Source organism: Staurois parvus, unplaced genomic scaffold, assembly GCF_062004578.1.
Source record: "Staurois parvus isolate SC_StPar_1 unplaced genomic scaffold, SC_StPar_1.0 ptg000562l, whole genome shotgun sequence".
Classification (NCBI taxonomy): domain Eukaryota; kingdom Metazoa; phylum Chordata; class Amphibia; order Anura; family Ranidae; genus Staurois; species Staurois parvus.
This window is the reverse complement of record NW_028318358.1, coordinates 8,606,335-8,626,560: the sequence shown is the minus strand read 5'-3', so window position 1 is coordinate 8,626,560 and position 20,226 is coordinate 8,606,335. Positions and strand designations below refer to the sequence as shown.

Below are 20,226 nucleotides of genomic sequence, written 5' to 3'. Positions count from 1 at the left end.
AAATTTGAAAATGACGACAAATGACATTCACTAAAATACCATAGTAAAACATTACTGTATCAAAGCATTTCACATACATTTTGTCTCTAGTGCTTTGTCCTGTGCCCTGCCTGCATTTTTACTGTTCTTTCTGCCTGGAAACTGAGAAACAACCATGGCATCCAAAAAGCGTCCCTTTTTTAGGTAAAAATCTGTTTTAGACCAGCTAGAGAACAGCGATAGTAAATTAGAACTACTTGCAGAATTGAGTGATGATTCGTGGGGAAATTCGTCATCAGACACTGAAAACTATTTTGCAGCTTTGCTCAGCGATGTGCAAACTTGGTGCTATATTTCAAATTTCAGTGTTTTTGGTTTGATTATATTGAATTTTTTTTTTTTTTTTTATTAACCGCTTGCCGCCCTGCCACTGTGTATATACGTGTGCAGGGCGGCAGTGGAGCGCAAAACCACGTTTTTAAAATGGGTTCCGCGCTCCCGACACTTTCGCCGGCAGGGGGCGTGCGCGCTCCCGCCGACCCGCGGGTGACACGATTTGATCCAGGAGGGATCAATCATTAGATTTCAGCCAGTGATTTCTGGCTGAAATCACATGATCGGTCCCTGTCCTATCCTGTCCTGTGTTGACATATACACAGGGTAGGATATGATGTCATTCTTCTCTGCCTGGACACATTCCGTTCCAGACAGAGAAGAAGACATCCAAAAAGTGAGTACACAAGCACTACACTACAGTTAGAACACACCTAGGACACATTTAACCCCCTGATCGCCCCCCCCCAGTTAACCCCTTCACTGCCCTGTCACCAGTGTCACTGATCAGTGAAGCGATTTTTACTGATCGGTGTCGCTGGCGACTTCCGATAGAGTTAGTGCCCCTCCCAGATAGCGCCAGTTTGCCCGCCAGTACACCAGTAATCCCGTTTAACCCCTTGATCGCCCCCCCCCCCCCCCCCCCCGTTAACCCCTTCACTGCCCTGTCACCAGTGTCACTGATCAGTGAACCAATTTTTACCGATCACTGTATCGGTGTCGCTGGCGACTTCCGATAGTGTTAGCGCCCCTCCCAGATAGCGCCAGATTACCCGCTAATACACCAATAATCCTGTCTAACCCCTTGATCGCCCCCACCCTGAGTTGACCCCTTCACTGCCCTGTCACCAGTGTCATTGATCAGTGAACAGATTTTTACTGATCACTGTATCCGTGTCGCTGGCGACTTCCGATAGTGTTAGCGCCCCTCCCAGATAGCGCCAGTTTGCCCGCTAATGCACGGGATTTTTTTTACCAAAAACATGTAGCAGAATACATTTTGGCTTAAATTTATGACTAACTTTGAGTTTACGATATTTTTTTTTTTTTTTATAGCTGAAAGTAGAAAATATTGTTTTTTTTTCAAAATTTTCGTGTTTTTTTTTTTTTTTTTTTTTTTTTTTTTTGTTTATAGCGCAAAAAATAAAAAGCGCACAGGTGATCAAATACCACCAAAAGAGAGCTCTATTTGTGTGAAAAAAAGGATGTAGATTTTGTTTGGGTACAGCATTGCATGACCGCGCAATTATCATTTGAATTAGTGCAGCGCTGTATAGCAAAAAAAGGCATAAATTACAGTATCTATACCATAGTTTGTAGACGCTATAACTTTCACACAAAGCAATCAATATACACTTATTGGGATTTTTTTTACCAAAAACATGTAGCAGAATACATTTTGGCTTAAATTTTATGACTAACTTTGAGTTTACGATATTTTTTTTTTTATAGCTGAATGTAGAAAATATTGTTTCTTCAAAATTTTCGTGATTTTTTTTTGTTTATAGCGCAAAAAATAAAAAGCGCACAGGTGATCAAATACCACCAAAAGAAAGCTCTATTTGTGTGAAAAGGACGTTTATTTAGTTTGGATACAGCATTGCATGACCGTGCAATAATCATTTGAATTAGTGCAGCGCCAAACAGCAAAAAAAGGCCTGGTCATTAAGGGGGGTAAATCCTCTGGGGCTCAAGTGGTTAAATTATAATTTATGATTTCGTGTTTCAAATTTTAACATACCCAGGATGTTTACTAGACTCTTGTTCGGACAGATTTCAGTGAGTTATTCCTAAAAATTACAGGTCTACAGTAAAAAATACATATTTCCATGCAAAAAAATACCGCTTTGAGCACAGAAATATGGACATAATCAGACCGCTAGGGGGGTTAAAGTCTGTTTGAGATTGTGAATCTGTCCTAATGTTGAATTTGAACCATAAATTAATCTTTCTGCACAATGATTAGATGCAAATCTGTCAAGTAAGGTTATGGACTTAAAAAAAAAAAAAAAAAAAAAAAAAAAAAATACATGGGCCCCAGGCTGCTTAAGCCATATTGTGCTAGTGTGCAGTGCATAGTAGCAAATTTTGGCATGCTTTCCATAAAACCAAGCCCTCCAGTGGTTCTAAATCCTCAGCTCAATCACTTGGGTTTTCCTGCCTCACTGGCTGCAGGTGTAAGCGGAGCCTTTTGGATTGTTCACGTGTGCCCAGGGAGCAGTAAAACGGATGGATGGTACCAGTGGTGAACACCATTGTAAATTAAGCAGTTAGGAAGTGATATGTTGCCTCCTCACTGCCTGTCAAACACTTCTGAAAAAAACAAATCACTATTCCAAGTGGTGGCAAGGGCTGCGCTGCATGTATAGGAACCTTTTGGAATGTTTGTATATGCTATTTTTTTTTTACTGGTGGGTTTTTTGGGTTTTTTTTTGTTTTTTTTTTTTTTTTTTTTTTTTTGCATTTACCAAAAATAATTCTTGGGAGCTTAATTGGGGTGCTGCTGCTGTTTGGTCAGGGAATAAGTGAATGTTTCCAGAGAAGTCCTGAAGATATGGAATGTTAATTTTGCCCAGGAACCAAATCCAGAGCACAAGGCACTTGAAATGATCGTTTCTCATAGTTCTCCATTCTTCTAGGTCAAGGACCCAGCAAGAAGGCAGCCAAGCACAAAGCGGCAGAAGTGGCCCTCTCTCTACTAAAGAGTGCTGATATGTTTGGAATTTTTGAGGATAACAGGTGAGAAGTCATGTGTGTGCTTTCCAGGCTCCTAAAACAAAATGGTAAATGCGCTGCAAAAATACATTTATTTTGTTTGTTGGGGGGGGGAGGGGGGGGTTGTTAAATAGAGCATTCGGATTCCCAACGTTTTAAAACATATCCAAAAGTACACAATCTGGCATATCCTAGCATAAGGTATACAAATTACATAGAACATTAATGGAGATCGGTAAAAGTTCCTAGTGTCAACCCACTTTCAGCTATCAATATTGAGGTCAGGTAGTCACTCAAATCCAGCAAACCACTGTCTGGTACATTTTTGATGCATTTCCAGGTGCGTTCCATATGTGTGGTGGTGGTTTTGTTTTTCTTTCTGGAACCAGAACACACTGGAACTGCAAGCACTGGTGTGAACTATGCCATTGAAATCCACGTTACCCACTTTTTGTTTTTGGCTGTAGAGAAAGCTTTAGAACACACGTAAGTTTGAACTAGCCCTCAGTAAATGCTGCTGGTTTGATCATATTGTGTTCCAGACACACAGAAAACCGATCCTTGCTGTGTAATCTAGTTTTATAGTTGACTTTAATTAGAAATCTATATGGATATGAAACCCAAAAACAATTTAGTATATTGCAGCTTACCAACAGTTCAAGTAGAACTAAAAAGCAAACCATTTCTTTTGGATAGTGTAAGAAGGGTTAAACCATTAGTAATGGTATGATCCAGTAAAGAAAACAGATCTGAGCACATCCATACTGTGAATGCAACATATGGTTCCAAATATGCTTTGTTAAATGCCCAGTATCCTGTATCAAACATTGTACTGTACAGTGTCATAGTACACATAGAATGTTTTCACCCGCACATGTAAAGTAAATTGCAGTCGCATAGCCTATATCGTCTGTGTCTTGTGTACTTCACTTTTGACTCCACAACAAAGCTAGAATATTTTTCTTAAATATGATTATAGAATGTAGAAGGGGAGAGAGAGGGGCTCTGAGGTATAGAATCTGCAACTAGTGAGGTCAAACAGTCAGTAGTATGACAACATCAATTTTTTTTTTTTTTACACTTTTTTTTTTTTTTTAGCTTTACATTAAATGTGGTGGCTGTATTGGTGTTTTTACCTAGTTATCCAGACAGTAACACACTTCGTGTCTTGGAGTTTCTCCACTCTACTTGAGCAATAGTATTGTCATCCTGGGGAGAGGGTAGTGTTTAGATGTAGCAGAAGATTTAGGTGGACAAGTTGAGGAACAAACAAGTTGAAGCTAAACTCCAGCTAACGTTTTTTTCTTTTGGGATAAAACTTTATGAATAACAGCTGACTATTGTAATGCAAAGCAGTGTGCTTACAGTGAAGCACACAGCCCCTAGTAAAACAGCAGTTAACCTTTTGATCGCCCCACATGTTAACACCTTCCTGCCAAGTGCCATTAGTACAGTGTCAGTGTTCTTTATTAGCACTGTGTTGTCATTGGGGATGTCAGTGACAGGGTCAGTTCCTCCCAGTGTTGGAATGCCCGCTGCAGTCCTGCTATAAGTCGCTGATTGCCAACATTACATTAGTAAAAATAAAAAATCCCAGTGTGTATATACCACCATTTGTGAATGCTATAACTTACACGTATTGGGATTATTTTTAGCCAAGACATGTAGCAGAATACATTTTGGCCTAAATGTATGACTATTTGGTTTTTTGTTAGCACAAAAAATAACCGCACAGGTGATCAGATACCACTGAAAGAGCTCTATTTGCTGGGGGGTAAAACAGACGTAAATGTCATTTGGGTGCAGCTTGGCATGACCATGCAATTCTTAGTTAAACTAACACAGCACCGTAACGCAAAAAATGCCCTTGTCGGGAAGGGGGGGGGGGGTAAATCCTTTGTAGGGCAAGTGGTTAATATACGCTTGTAGCACAGTGCTGAATAGGAAAAAATGCCCTGGTCATGAAGTGGGTAGAATCTTCTGGAGGTCAAGTGGATAATCATGGATGTGTGCTGTATGCAGACTCCTTGGTTGAACACAAGCAGGTGTTTCACCACTTTGCCATCTACCTCCTCTGAGCAACCATACTTTTTGTGAAAGGAGGACTTGATTCAGACCATATTTAAGTATTTCAAGGGGGGTGGGGAAAAAAACATAAATCTACTGTGATCCTGTCCTGAAAGCAAGACATGGGCTGACAGACTGCATTTTTCTTGAAGTGGTTAACATTTTGTGGAAAAAATGTCCACCTATTTTCAGTTATGTTTTGCTGTTAAAATTTTTTACGTATATTTCTGGAAGATTTGACTTTCTTTAATGGACTACAGCATATATTACATGTTTGATCCTTAAGTGTCTTTACAGCTTGCCAAACTAAAAATGGCAACATCTTTGCTGCTCGCAACTGAATGTCAGATATTGACAAGTCTTTCTGAACTGACAGAAAATAGCTTACTGTCCCCTCACTCTTCCTACGAGTGGTGCGATCCTAGGATTTTTTGCATAATTGAAGCATAATTCTGTATCGGTTAAGCATTAAAGCCTTAAAATACAAGCAGATTTTTTGGCAGTCTCAACCAGCAAAACAGCACTGCTCACTTGTGCATCATCCTTGTAAAGGAAGATGTATTCTTCTGTCCTTTCTCTACTTGGTCTTATGATGGTCTAATGCTAGGTGTTTAAACTACAAGACCATTAAGTGGTTGGCAGAGTTCTATATTAGGGTTGAAATTCCTTCGATTTAATCAAAATTAAACGCAGAGCAGCTGATAAGAGCACTGTAAGTGGGTTGTGTTTTCTTGTTTGGTTTTTTTTCCGCCCTACATTTACCAACAACTATATAGCACAATGACTATCCAATCAGGCAGGCCCTGCACTATATTGGTAAATCTGAAGGAGATTGTACAGTCAGGTGTCTGTGCAGCATAATACTAAGTCACATGTTTAACAGGGCCCTCTCCTGATGGTGTTAGAGATCACCCATAATTTTGCTATGGCCTTGCTGTATGTCAAGATGGGATCCAGATATGTCTGCACACCAAAGGGTTACATATGGACGTGAAGGGCCTTGGTGGGTAGTATATACACTCTTTATTGAATACCAGTCAGTGGAGTGAATTTTTAAGGCATAAAGTCCACTTGTATGTATAGCTCATTATGTCAGTGCAGCACCATTAAAAGTTGAAGAAAAAACACTTTTGTAATGTAAGCTGTTATATATGAATCTTCCACATTCTCTTCTCTACAGTGCAGTGTTTTCAGTGGAATCACCAGTGGATCCAGGGATAAAAACGGACATGTCTCCACCCCCTCCACCCACCAGGTAAAACTTAAAATGTTTACCAGAGCAATTACAGAGAACAAATAACCCTGAATTTTATTTATCTGCATGGCTGACATTCCTTATCCAGATTGCCTGGAAAAAAAATAAATGTAATTAGTCTTTATACTATAAATATCACACATTATGCAGATTGTTAGCACATTTCAGTCAGTGTTAAGTGTCGTCATTTATTTATAAACCTCAAGATGTGGTCTACTCGCTACAGTTGAATTGCTTGTTTTGAACAACAGCCAGTTATACTTTCATAAGGCCTCGTTCGTACAGGCATGAAGGACTGTAGTCTGTAAATGGTCTTGTCTGTGGCTTGAGCCATTGGGTGCTGCAATGCAGACAGCCCATGTAAAGCAGCCCATAGATGGTGGGTTTTTTTTTTTTTTTTTTTTTTTTTTGTTCTCTCTCCTTCCACCATGGATGGAGCCTTCCTGGCTGGCAGGACACCATGATTACTGCTAGCAACTATAAGCAGTCAGTAATTGCATGTTAAAAAAAAAAAAAAAAAAAAAATTCAAAAGTTGATCGGGTCTTCTCAGGTCCCCTGCCGGTGTTTCTGGACCTTCTCTGCCTAGTGCCCCCATAGCAACCTGCTTGCCACCTCTTTGCCCACTCATACACTGAGCAGGGCTTGTCCCTGCTCTCTCATCATTGGGTCACGTAATGTGCTTGACAGTAGCGGGAGCTAATGGCTACCACTGCTGTCTCAGCCAATGAGGGGGACAGACTCGGGAGAGCCGCTGCTCATGCACATCAATGGATAGGGATAGAACCCGGGTAAGTTTTGGTGGGGGGTCTGGGGGCACTACTGTACTGTGGGGGGGGGGGGGGGGTTACCTTCATGCATAGAATGCATGGAGGTGAAGAAAAACCTACAGTTGCAAGAAAAAGTATGTGAACCCCTTGGGATTACGTGGCGTTTTGCATGAATTGGGCATAAAATGTGCTCTGAACGTCATCTAAGTCACAATAGAACAGTCTGCTGAACATAATACTACACAAACAGATGTTGCCATGGTTTAATTGCACATAACATGTAAACATTCACAGTGCAGGGAGGAAAAAGTATGTGAGGCCCTAGCCTAATGACTTCTCCCAGAGCTAATTGGAGCCAGGAGTGAGCCAACCTTGACTCCAATCAGTGTGATGATATTGGATGTGTTGCTGACAGCTGTCCTGCCCTTAAAAACACACACCTGTTTTGGGTTTACTGGTTTCAAGAAGCACTGTCTGATGTGAACCATGCCTTGCAGAAAAAAGCTTTCAGAAGACCTGATTGAGCAGCTTTTATCAGACAGGGCAGTTGAACGGACGTCGGTCAGTAGATGGACTTCTGTTCAACTGCAGTGGCCACATATGGATTGAGACTTTGCTGATGCCGGCTGAATTTCAATGCAGCTATAACCATTTTTAGAGAGGGCAAGTCAAACTGAATAAAGGGGTAAATACATATACTACATACGCATGCTTGCACAGATAAAAGAAACCTATTGACATGTATTGCATGAGCCTAGTCATGATTGGGCACTACTTCTTCTTTTTTCCTTTTTTTTTCACTGGAAAGTCACAAGATTTTCTTCTAGCACAGTGCAATTGTGCTGCAAAAATATATGCATTGAGAGGAAGAAATAAAAAAACTTTTCAAGATAGCCTCCTACAGTATTCAGTGACCCATTGACATCTGATTATCATTCTCACCTATTAGAGGACCAGTTCATGTATAGTAAAAACTACTTTAGGGAGCCCCCAAAACAGCCTTGACGTTTTTATCTCCTCTAAGCTAAAATATTTCAAAGTGCTGGCCAAACCTGTGCATTTACTCGTCCTCCACAAATGTTAGAAAAGATTTCTAATGTCTGCACTAGATGCTTATGTTTGTCCTTGCTTATCAAATGTTAGAATCTTATTGGTTGCTATGAGCATACACTGAGGGATCTTACTTGAAACCACCTAAATGATTACTTTGAATTTGCTTATTCTGGGCTCTCCAAACCACTTTGCAAGAAGTGATTCTACATGTTGCCTTTTTTCTGTTTAGGAATCATGCCATTGACTTGAAGCCCCCTCTACCTGCCCAACAGTCAGAATGTAATCCTGTGGGGGCACTACAGGTAACAAAACATATATTATTTTATTTATTTTATTTTTTTTTTTTATTCCCACTTGCATTGCTCCTTCATTGACAGCATCTGAACTGACCTAATTGGCACAGGGACTACATCCACTACAAGGCCCCATTCACACCTGTGCCTTTTGTAGCTCAAAGCTGCAAACTACTCAACTCACAAAATCCCATAGATTTCATTTGAGCCTGTTCATACCCAAGTGTAGTGTTGCTTAAAGTGGCTTTCATGCATTGTTTGCGTAAAGATAAGACCTGTGTGCAGCAGGCCCCCAACCTGAGCCCCATTCCGATCCAGCAATGTCCACGAGTGCCTCAGTTCTCCAGGGACTCACTTCTGATTGGCTGGCTGAGGCAGCAGTGGGAGCTATTGGCTCCTGCTGCTGTCAATCAAAGCCAGTGAGCCAATCAGGAGAGGAAGGGGATGGGTCTGAGTCTCTGCTCTGTGAATGGACATGCAGAGCCGTGGCTCGGGAGCATGCCTGCTCAGGTGCTCTCATGGCAAACTGCTTGTTCTGGGGGCACCTGATGGGAGGGAGGGGCCAGGAGCGCTGACTGGAGACCTGGGAGGAGGATCCAGGCTGCTCTGTGCAAAACCACTGTACAGTGCAGGTATGTATGACGTGTGTTTTTGGGTTGCATAAACGCACCTCTATATTAGCCTGTTTTCATGCAGACCTAGGCATATTGTAAGGGAAGCATTTACAGGCCAAGGGGAAGAAAAATACCAGCCGAAATAGCTTTATGCAGATAAATGACCTACTTGGACAAGTGACACCTAAAATGAGATGGTATATTCTTTCTCACAATTCTCAAAATGCAGGTTTGTCACATAAGTGCATGCACCCCTACATTATATAACCGTTTTAAATCCAGGAAATTGCAATTGGGTGTTCCAAATTAGGTGCCAATGATTACTACCTCCTTAGGGAGTATGCAGGGGGAACAGGTCTTAACTAAATTCAGATATTTAATGTCTGGTGTTCCCTTTTTGCTACTGAGAAGTGTCCAGTTTGGATGTGTTCAGACTAGGATCCAAAGCCATGTGTGCAAGCCCACCAGGACATTGCCTTCTGTACGGGCCAAAATTCTGCATCTGGGTCATTCTCTGCGACATACAGTATACGTGCCCCTTGTATAGGATCAGCTGAAGAGCAGGGAACGCCCTGGCCGCATATTGGTCCCTACAGGTCACAGCTTCTTGTGGGTTTGGATACTAGCATGCTCAAGCTCATCACTATTTGTGTCCTAATGCTTGCAATAACGTGGCTGCCTAGGAGTTTGGCAAGGAATTTTAAGATCACTGGGCAGTCCCCAGTCCTCGATTTTTCTTGGACCTGTTTTGCAGGTCTCTGTTTTATCTGTTTCCCATCCCTTAGATGAGCTACGTTTTGGATTTCCCAAAGCTTAAGTTTTTTTTCCTGTCTTGATGGACTAAAAAGGAAAATATTTTTTGATTTGTCATAAAGTACTTTGCATAAGTGCATTGAGTAGCATGGTTCTTATCCTGCTATGTTGTAGCAAAGCAGTACACTGAGCATGATCAAAGGCATGCTGGTCTTGGAAAGGGTTATCCTGGGTAGTGTGTGGGGTGCTTATGTATGTTTTTGACACTGCTTTTAACTGCATCCCAACACAAACTGTTTTTATTATATTGCATGTGATGGCTGCATTCATTTCTATTTTAGGCTTTCATCCTTTTATTATCTGGTGATGCAGCTTACCAATCCTTAGCTGTCATATTTATATTGTTTCGGGTTTAATACCACTTTAAGTATGAGTAACAGTACACCACACCTTGGCACACCACTAGTCACTGTGGCAACTTCTTAGGTGGATCCTGCAGTTGCTTTACAGAGTAAATCTGCAAGACAGCAACTCAGAAGAAAATCCGGACATTACCACTTGGACGTCTTGGTGAGTCTGCATTTCAGTCAATCCTTCCAGCCATTATTGATGCTTCTACAACTGTCAGGGCTGTAGAGGCAAGGGAAGGGGAAGCATATTACTTATGGTATTGTTAACTCTTCCATATTCAAAAGCTATTATAGTCTTAACATTAAGATTAACTATTTTAGTCTTAACATTAAGATTATAGTGGGAGGGAAGGCTTTTTAAACTGTGGCTTTGGTATAAGGGGAACAGTGTCAAGCCAGGTCTGTATTGCCAGGTGTCTGGAAATACAATTATTGGCATTCTTAACCTGTTGAACTGTTTAATTTTAAAAAATGTATTGACTGAACATTTCTGTATAACATTTGCCCACTTTTGTGCTGCCTCTCAGGAGCTGGTGGTGCAGAAAGGTTGGAGACTTCCTGAATATACAGTAACCCAAGAGTCTGGGCCAGCACACCGGAAGGAGTTCACCATGACCTGCCGTGTAGAGAGATTCCTGGAGATTGGTATGACAGGGGTGATGGGCCTAAGACTTTTTGTTGTGAGAAGCATCAATAAAATCTAGAAACTGTACACTAGCAGGCAGAGGTTTTATCAAGCCACTGTCCTTATGAATCAGAAGAGGTTGAGTGGAGATGGCGGTTATCTGCACATTATATGGATGGATTTTTGACATCACCGTGGGATGTGAAATTTCATAAAACAATTACATTTCATACTTGTGCACCTAATCAGGGCTCTGTTTCTACCTAGGCTTGAGCTGATGTCTGAGTCATAGACTGTACATTACAACGGGCAGATTGGTATTCTAGCTGCCATTTTAACAAGCGCATTCAGACTCTTTATTCAGAGTGATCACATTTAAGCAAAATATATACTGATTCCCAGGTGGATAGAAGAATCCTGCCTGCTGTGCTATTGTATTCTGACAGCAGGACTCTCAAATGTCAGAATACACTAATCAGTGGCTGCAGCCAGCTGATTGAGAGATTTTCTGTGTTCATGTTCACCAAAAGTCAGTTCAACTAACTTCTGTTGAGCAGGAACAGCCACAGATCACATTTTTGATGGAGCGAATGTCCCAGCTGGTCACTTATTGCAGTTGTAAACCTAGGGTAAGATGAAACTGTTCTTCTTTATGTAGAAAGATAGGTGGATTAAGTTCGTATTTAAGCTATAAAAAAACCTGTGTTTTATTTTTGTATGTCAGGACAAATAAAAATATACATTCAGTGCATCTATGGAATACTTGCATACCCCCCCTATGTTTGTCTCCTTTAGAAGTATGTCAATTCAAAGTACAGAAAAATACCTGTTGATCCTGCCTGAAATTCAATGAGCTCCTAGCTTCTTGTGAACTCTGCAGCATTATCTCAGATAGTCATATCCACCTTGCACCAGTTGCCTATGAACTACAGAACAACTCCTGTATAAGTTATGGAGAGGAGGTGTTGGTGTGTAGTTCTAAAACCCTTCTTTTCTTAGGGTTTCAACACTACTTCATAAATACAGTACAGCATGTCGACATTGTCACCCTAGAACATGTTACTGGCAGGATCGTCAGGTGAACATAAAGAGAAAAAAATGCTTAATCTAATACTGCCACCAAATCTAAGGACTGGTAAGCTGCAATACATTGCACTTTGTTCAATTCAGACACATATTGATTGTCAAGTATTGTATAGGGGTTTTGTACATATTTATTGTATTGTCGACTTGACTTAATTTATTGAGCTCTGTAAACGGGCGCTTTTTTTTTTTTTTTTTTTTTTTTTCCCACAAGATTCTTCTAAACATGAGTTAAGTTTCATCCTTTTATTAAATGGTTCCAGTTAGATAAAATCAGGTAAACTTTTTTGCCCCATGTTTGTTGCATCTATTCGAAAGAAAAATATTCCTGCGCCAATACAAAATAAGTGAATCACCCTTCTAAATTGCTGCTGTGCAAAGAATGTGAAAACACAAACTCTGAAATATATAAACAGCACAAAATAGACCTGAATACAAATATTAATCACAAAATATAAATGTCCCATATCAATTGGTGCATATTTATATCAAAAAATCTTCAGAAAAAAGACACTATTCTAGTCTGTTGAAAATGAAGAGGTTACAAAAGTTATGAAAAATCTCGTACGACTGAATAAAAATTTAGGAGTGATTGTTATGTTGTATTTTTAGATGAAAACTGATTAAACAAAGGTATGATCTGATATCTTACTCAAACAATGTTCATGCTTGTCCCTTTGAATAATTTCGGATGAAAGCTGTGTACTATCAGATTATCATACGATTGCTTCAAAAGCTGTATTTGTCTTAAGATTTTCTGATCATGTGTACTAGGATGTGTCCATAGATTTCTAGAAACTTGCTGACTAATCTGGCTAGTGATGAATGGGGTGGGTTATTTGTTTCTGTGATATAACTTGCTCTCCCCTTTCATCTAAGAACAGTCATATTTTATGATGTTTGTTATGGACTATGTAGTTATAGAACTTTATATCTACAGGCAGTGGTACGTCCAAGAAGCTGGCTAAAAGGAATGCTGCTGCCAAAATGCTGCTTCAGATCCACAGAGTACCCACAGAACACCGGGAGAGCGGGGAGCCGGAACCTGAAGAAGATCAGTTCTCTATGGTAACACTCAGGTTTATGGTGGGGGGGGGGTGCATAAAGGTATTGGCACGGTAATGGTCAACTTTGATATAGGTTGCCTCAACTGCAGCCCTTGACATTACCAAAGAACACAATCCATAAAATGTAATGCTATAGTAAGCTGTCAGACTAGAGACACATGAGACTGCTAGACATCTGTTATATATGAGCCTCAGCAAGATCCATTTTAAAAGATCAGAGGAATAAAAACCTAAAGGGGGTGAATATGGCAGAGTGAACTAAATAAACCAAGCCATTTAACTTGTAGACCCCAGTTTAAAGGGGTTTTTTTTTTTTTTTTTTCTTGGCAGTATTTGGATAGAGAACCTACAATACCATCCCCAGAGCCCATGAGGGCTGCACATTAAGTTTCAAAGGGCCACATGGGTGTAGGGCTGCTGGTTAGGCATCATGGCATTAGCATATTAGTTCCTGGACCTTCAGGTTGACCCCACAGACAACCGGCAAAACAGATGCTTGGCATGCTGAGCTGTGTGAACTGCAGGTTAGAGAAATGGGTTAATTTAATAAGGCAAAGAACAATGGTCAAAGTACTGTATGTATACTGTAGGTTGCTGCACAATTTACCTGGTGGTAATCTGATTGCAGTAAACTCAAATTATTAAAGTGGGGGTTTGACAATTAAGTAGAACTGCATATTGCAGTGTTATGTCATGATATCCACATTCTGAGTATATTTTGTTGTGGTTGTACACTTTTTTTTTTTTTTTTCTTTCCTTGCCTTTAGCACCATGCAGAACTGTTTAATTTTATGTCTTTGCAGTGCACAGGAGGGGGAAAGATGGATGGGGGCAGGGGGCGAGGTGTGGCATGTACTTGGGACTCCCTCCGTAATTCTGCCGGAGAGAAGATCCTACATCTGAGGAGTCATCCCCTAACCATCTTGAGCTCAGGTTTCTGCAGCCTTCTTCAGGACCTGTCTGAGGAGCAGAGTTTTCAGATCAGCTATCTTGATATTGGTGAGTGAAAGACAACAGAGTTTACAGAAATACACCTGGAAAGTTATGGCTTCTCATGTTTTAAAATGTATTTTAAGGTTTTAGCCTCTGTTTCCTGGTTTGAAGTGGTTTTACCAGGATGCCTGCAGCTATAGGCGTCACCTGGTAGCTTATTGTGTTTTTATTTATTTTTAGGTTGTGATACACCTTTTATGTAAAAGCAATCCTAGTGGCTAATTAGCGGCTGGATCACTTTTCTGTATGGCAGAAGGGGATATTGCCCTTCCTGGGCTCTTCTGTCCCACTGGGGAGCCTGGGACTGAACCGGCAGAACATCCCAGATCATCTCTATTGTATAAGGAGCCAGAAGTACTAAGTATTTGGTCACTTCAGTTTCCCAGAATGTAAAGCATACTGGTTTGATCAGATGCTTTTAATGGCAGGGGAAAGATCTGGGGTGTATTTCTCCATAAAGAGGACCTGTCACTTCTCCAGTTATAAGGGATGTTCATCCCTTCTAATGGCAATAAAAGGAATTTAAAAAAAATTGGGGTTGGGGAATTTGAATAAAAACGTGTTGGTAACTTGTAAAGGCTTTTAAAGTGTTGCCTATGGAGATTAAGTACTGTAGTGTTTCATCTTTCCATGAGCGTGCACAATTTTAAAGCAGGACTTGGTATAATATAAAAGATGTTATGCTGCATAGATATTCAACAACAATTGGGTATTACACTGTATTGCCAAAAGTATTGGGCCGCCTGCCTTTACATGCACGTGAACGTTAATGGCATCCCAGTCTTAGTCCGTAGGGTTAAATATTGAATTGGCCCACCCTTTGCAGCTATAACAGCTTCAACTCTTCTGGGAAGGCTGTCCACGAAGTTTAGGCGTGTCTGGGAATGTTTGACCATTCTTCCAGAAGCACATTTGTGAGGTCAGGCACTGATGTTGGATGAGAAGGTCTGGCTCACAGTCTCTGCTCTAATTCATCCCAAAGGTGTTCTATCAGGTTGAGGTCAGGACTCTGTGCAGGATAGTCAAGTTCCTTCACTCCAAACTCACTCATCCATGTCCTTGCTTTGTGCACTGGTGCGCAGTTATGTTGGAACCGTAAGGTGCCATCCCCAAACTGTTTGGGGAGAATTTGGGAGCATGAAATTGTCCAAAATGTCTTGATATCTTAACTCCTTAAGAGTTGCCTTCACTAAGGGGCTAAGCCCAACCCCTGAAAAACAACTCGCACCATAATCCCGCCCTCCACCAAACTTTACACTTGGCACAATGCAGTTTGGCAAGTACCATTCTGGTAACCACCAAACCATACATCCATCGGATTGCCAGACAGAAGCGTGATTCATTGCTCCAGAAAACACATCTCCACTGCTCTAGAGTCCAGTGGCAGCGTGCTTTACACTTCATCTGACGCTTTGCTTTGCACTTGGTAATGTGAGGCTTGGATGCAGCTGCTTGGCCATGGAAACCTGTTTCACGAAGCTCTCTATGCACTGTTGTGCTAACCTAAAGGCCACACAGTTTGGAGGTCTGTCTGCAGAATCAATAGCTAGTTGGCAACTTCTGTGCGCTTCAGCATGCACTGACTCTGCTCTATTTTACATGGCCTACAGGTTTGTGGCTGAGCTGCTCTTCCCAGTTGCTTCCACTTTGTTATAATACCACTAACAGTTGGACTTATTGCACAGGTGGTAACCTATCACGGTACTACACTTGAATTCACTGAGCTCCTGAAAGCAACCCATTTTTACAAATGTTTTTTGAAGCAGTCTGCATACCTAGGTGCTTGATTTTATATACCTGTGGCCATAGAGGTGATTGGAACACCTGAATGTAATGATTTGGAGGTCCCAATTTTTTTGGTAATAGAATATATTGTGTTTTTTGTGCAATAAAATTCATTCGTGTGTATTTCCCAAAAAATACTCGTTTTCCATAAAAATGGATTTGAAAAACCACTGCACATGTGTGTGACATAAAAAAATCAACACCCACGATTTTATTCTCTAGAGCCTTAAAATGTTTGGGGGTTTGAAGTAATTTTCTAGCAAAAAATGCTGATTTTTTTTTTTTTTTTTTTTACATGTAGGACAAGTGTCAGAATTGGCTTGGCACTGAAGTGGTATAAATAGGACCTCTAAAAGGGGCAAGATAACAGTTGACACTAGTCCATCTTTTTGCCTCAATTGCATAAATATTTTAGTTCCCACTCTAAAGTTGCATATCTTGTGAAAATGCTAATAGACCTGCTGTATCAGACTTGGAAGAAAATTGCTGTAAATGAGTCCAAAAAATGTAGTATTCCTTATTTCCTGTTTTTCGGGTCAGCAATGCAGACCACATTCTTTTAAAAGTGCAGCAGTGGAAGCTTGCATATCCTTTAAGGGGGATCTAAAGAGCTATGTTCACATTTGGGAACATGATACATGTTCCCATAGCCGCTGCCGTCCCCTCTGACAGTGTGGGCAGAAGTCTCCACGTACTCTCTATCTGTCAAATTTGAAAACCACATGGCTGTGTGGGGCTCTGCCCACACAGCCGCATCATTCATTCAGGAGCTTTGTGAATGAACTGCAAGTCCCGGCAGCCTTAGTGGCTGTCGGCTTGTAATTTTCAATGAACTACCACGGTGCTGTGGAGCACCGTGGTAGATATTTGTACAGGAAGCTTCAATGAACATCCACTGACCCAATCCCAGACCTGCAGATGGGCAAGCGGAGCCTGGGATATATGGTGGGGGACAGCAGCAGCTGGCACTGGGCTGTGTGGAAGCAATCTGGCAGCAGCCAAAAGCTACTCGCCCGGGCGGCAGGCGATTATGAATTGCACATCCCTGATGCACTTTTTCTTTTTTACCTGTGCAAAAAAAGTGCCTTTATTTTTTGTCTAAAAGGTGCACTTATCCTTTTTAACCTGAAATGTTTTTGGCAATTGAAGTAAAAATTTTCTTTATAGGACCAAGATTTTACTTGTCACTACATCCTAAATCTATACTTCCTGGCATCCATTTATTTTACACCTGTTTTGAAGCTCTTGCCATTTTGTCATCAATTTTGCTATGATGTAAGTACTTGTACTCATTGGGATTTCATCTTTTGTTTATGCAGATGAATGCAGTTTGAGTGGCCTGTACCAGTGTCTTATAGAACTCTCCACCCAACCCACCACTGTATGCCATGGTTCTGCTGCAACAAGAGAATCAGCACGTGCAAACGCAGCCCACAATGCCCTGCAGTATCTGAAAATAATGGCTGGGGGAAAGTGAATGTGGTGGGGGAGCATGTGCTCCCCCAGGAAAAGAAATCACACAACCAGTTTACCTTATGTCAGTCAAGGACTCGAGCCTTCAGGAGCCTAAATTATACAGTCACAGAAATATTGAGATGGACACTATATTCAAATAGGATCGCCACTGGTTTTCAAATGAAGATGCATAATCTTTTTTTATATATTTGTTTTTGTTTTTACTATTTGGACTGTACTATTGAAATCCTGCTTATTTTTTAAATGTATGTTTCCATGTATGAAACGTGGCGAAAACAAGTGTGGTTAAGGAATAATTAGGTTTCATTGTGAACTCAAGGAAAGGATGACCAGCACTCAGAGTATAATACAAGAGCTAATCCAACGATACAAATATATGAATACTTTTTAATATATGCCAAACTATAAAAAAGAGCATGCATCTCGGCCAACGGGAGTATTGTGTTTTGTTTTTTAATGATGGTTATTGTATTTTAGACACTAAAGGATTGACTTTTGTAGTATGCAGGAAGACTGAGTGTTGCTCACTTTCTTTTTCTAGATTTTGGTGCTCACTTTTTTCTAGATCTTGGTGCACTTGCAGAGTATTGCAATCTACGTAGCTGTACTTGCAGCTAAAATCAGTTTGTTTTTATTTTATCTTATTTTCAAATTATCTGTCATGGCCCAACTACACTTTTTGATTTATTCCATGTTTAAAAAAAAAAAAAAAACCCCAAACCTTGTGTGCTTAAACAATAGGTCTTTACAGACTTGGTCTGTTTCCTATGGCCTTGTGACAGAAGGATCACTGCTTCTTTGTATGGAAGCAGTGGTCTCTCTGGAGAGCTATAGGTATGACTCAGCATGAGTTATACTGAACCAGTGCAATCACCAAAGCTCACTCTGTTGATTGGAGAGTTGTCACTGACGAAGGGGGGGCAGGCTTTTCTACTATGGCAGTGGCATACAACCGGCTGTAGGGTGTGAGTGCCTAGTGCTTTCTTGCACTGTAATACTTTTTACATGGTTTAACTGAATAGTACAATTAGAATTTTTAATCTCTAAAATTTTTGCATTGCACTGAACGCCCTCTCAGACATACAAGTGCAACATGTATTATGACGCAATCAGAATTCTATCATGAGATTAAAAATGACCCCATTATGGAATTTTTTTTTTCTTATTAACTAGGCCTCTCATTTTTAATTTTATTTTTTTTATTTAAATTTTATTAAATGTGTTCAGTGTTACAAAAAGTGTTACGTACAGAACACCTTTTTTTTTTACCTGTTTCTCTAAGGCTTCTTTCGCACAAGTGTGTACCTGTCTGTACACCTATGTGAAGGCCATCTTTTGCTGCCCAGTATGCACATGTTCCATCCATGGCATGCAGGCAGCTGACTGCATGGATCAGGGTGCAGTTTTTCAACAGGCTGCCTGCACAGCACATGTTTGCATCCTGGGCAGCTGAAGATGTCCCTTCATACACACATGCATTGGTACACCCGTGTGACTGTCTCAGTATAGATTATCTGGGATATCATGTCAGCTAATTGTTTCAGTTTAAAACTAAAATTTCTGATGGACACCTAAAATTTGGGGAGATGTAAAGATGACCGATTTGTACTAAATTAATCCTGGTCCAGTTTATTTTGTAAAAGTGATAATTCAAAAAATAAAGCAGTCTAAACAGATGTGCTGGTTCCTTCATTGGTGGTTGTGATAACAGATGAGGTTGCTCATTCTCCACTTGGGCCTTGTTTGCACTATACTTGGAAGGGGGGGGGGGGGGGGTTGGGCAATACAGAATGATGTAGGAGCACTGAGTCAAAGGTGATGTCATTGTTCCGACAGGCAGGGTTTTGCTCTCCATTCTTTGCTTCTGACCGCTGTTTCATGCATTTTTAACACTATTATCATGTGAGTCCATATGCTTTAATGTGTGCCTTTTAAAGAGGCCTACTGCACTATGGTCTACTTTGTGGCTGTCGAGCTTTATCCACAGAGCTGGCTGTACTGAATTCGGGTGCCATTTGTGAAGGTCCAGTGGTGATTCATAAGGGGAAGAGTACAGAGAAGTAAGTTATGTTACCCCCCCCCCCCCCCACTAATAGGGGAAATGCTTTGGTTGACCTGTGTCCACATACAAGTCCATGCGAGAAGGTGAGAGTCAACCTGGAAGTCTGTTCACATGTATTGAATATTTATAGCACTGGGATTTTGGTTGCAATCACCAGCAGGAAGAATTTTCACTTTTGGATTTTTTTTTTTTTTTTTTTTTTTTTTTTTTAAGAATTGCATTTATTTGTATGTTTTTTTTATCTTTTGGGACTATCAGTCACATTTGTGTTTGTATATTTATATGTATTGATTTATGCTAGCCAGCATGACACTCATTTATTTTAGTTTTTTTTTTTTTTTTTTATATGTTTACACACAACACGTTTGGAGCAGCTCATCTGTTCTCATTGGAAGCGCACAATTTTTCTTTTGCCTTTTTTTTTTTAATTTTTACCCCACATAGGTCAGTGTTCAATATCTGCATCACTTGATATCTGTACTCCACTGAAATACCTTCGTTTTCCACATCACCTGTGGTCTAGCAAAATAAAAACAAAACACATCATACCACTGAGAGCTGACAGAAGGAGATGGTGCTGGTGACATCTAGGCAGGTGATGCACAGGCCAAACATGACCTTTTACAGTTAACTATACAAAAGACTGTCAGGTAGGCCTTGAAACTACAAAGGTCCTGTTTGGCCTGTGCATCAGCTGTTTGACAGATCTGGAGCACCAATTCCACCAGTCCAGCATGGCCACCTGCCTAGATGTCACTGGCACCATCTCCTTCTGTCAGCTCTCATTAGTGGTATAATTTCCCCACCCCCACCATTTTTAAATCTGTTGGTATGTATTTAGCAAGGTAATGCCACCGTGTGGTAATCTGGCTCTACATGGGTGTGTATATATCAG

The 20,226-nt window shown here is 40.7% G+C and overlaps 1 protein-coding gene across 2 annotated transcripts in view; it reads left to right on the top strand.

Annotated features, from left to right (window-relative positions):
- TARBP2 (TARBP2 subunit of RISC loading complex) overlaps positions 1–18,945 on the top strand; it is a 29,319-nt gene extending 10,374 nt beyond the window's left edge. Inside the window, exons 3-10 of one of the 2 annotated variants that reach the window (XM_089691437.1) lie at positions 2,952–3,051; positions 6,275–6,349; positions 8,400–8,472; positions 10,317–10,400; positions 10,768–10,885; positions 12,889–13,016; positions 13,819–14,014; positions 17,113–18,945. In XM_089691437.1, the coding sequence (XP_089547563.1) occupies positions 2,952–3,051; positions 6,275–6,349; positions 8,400–8,472; positions 10,317–10,400; positions 10,768–10,885; positions 12,889–13,016; positions 13,819–14,014; positions 17,113–17,270 (932 nt within the window). In that variant the 3' untranslated portion in view covers positions 17,271–18,945. The remainder of the gene's footprint in view (positions 1–2,951; positions 3,052–6,274; positions 6,350–8,399; positions 8,473–10,316; positions 10,401–10,767; positions 10,886–12,888; positions 13,017–13,818; positions 14,015–17,112) is intronic. The other variant, XM_089691438.1, reaches the window with a different exon arrangement.
- The last annotated feature ends 1,281 nt before the right edge of the window (positions 18,946–20,226 follow it).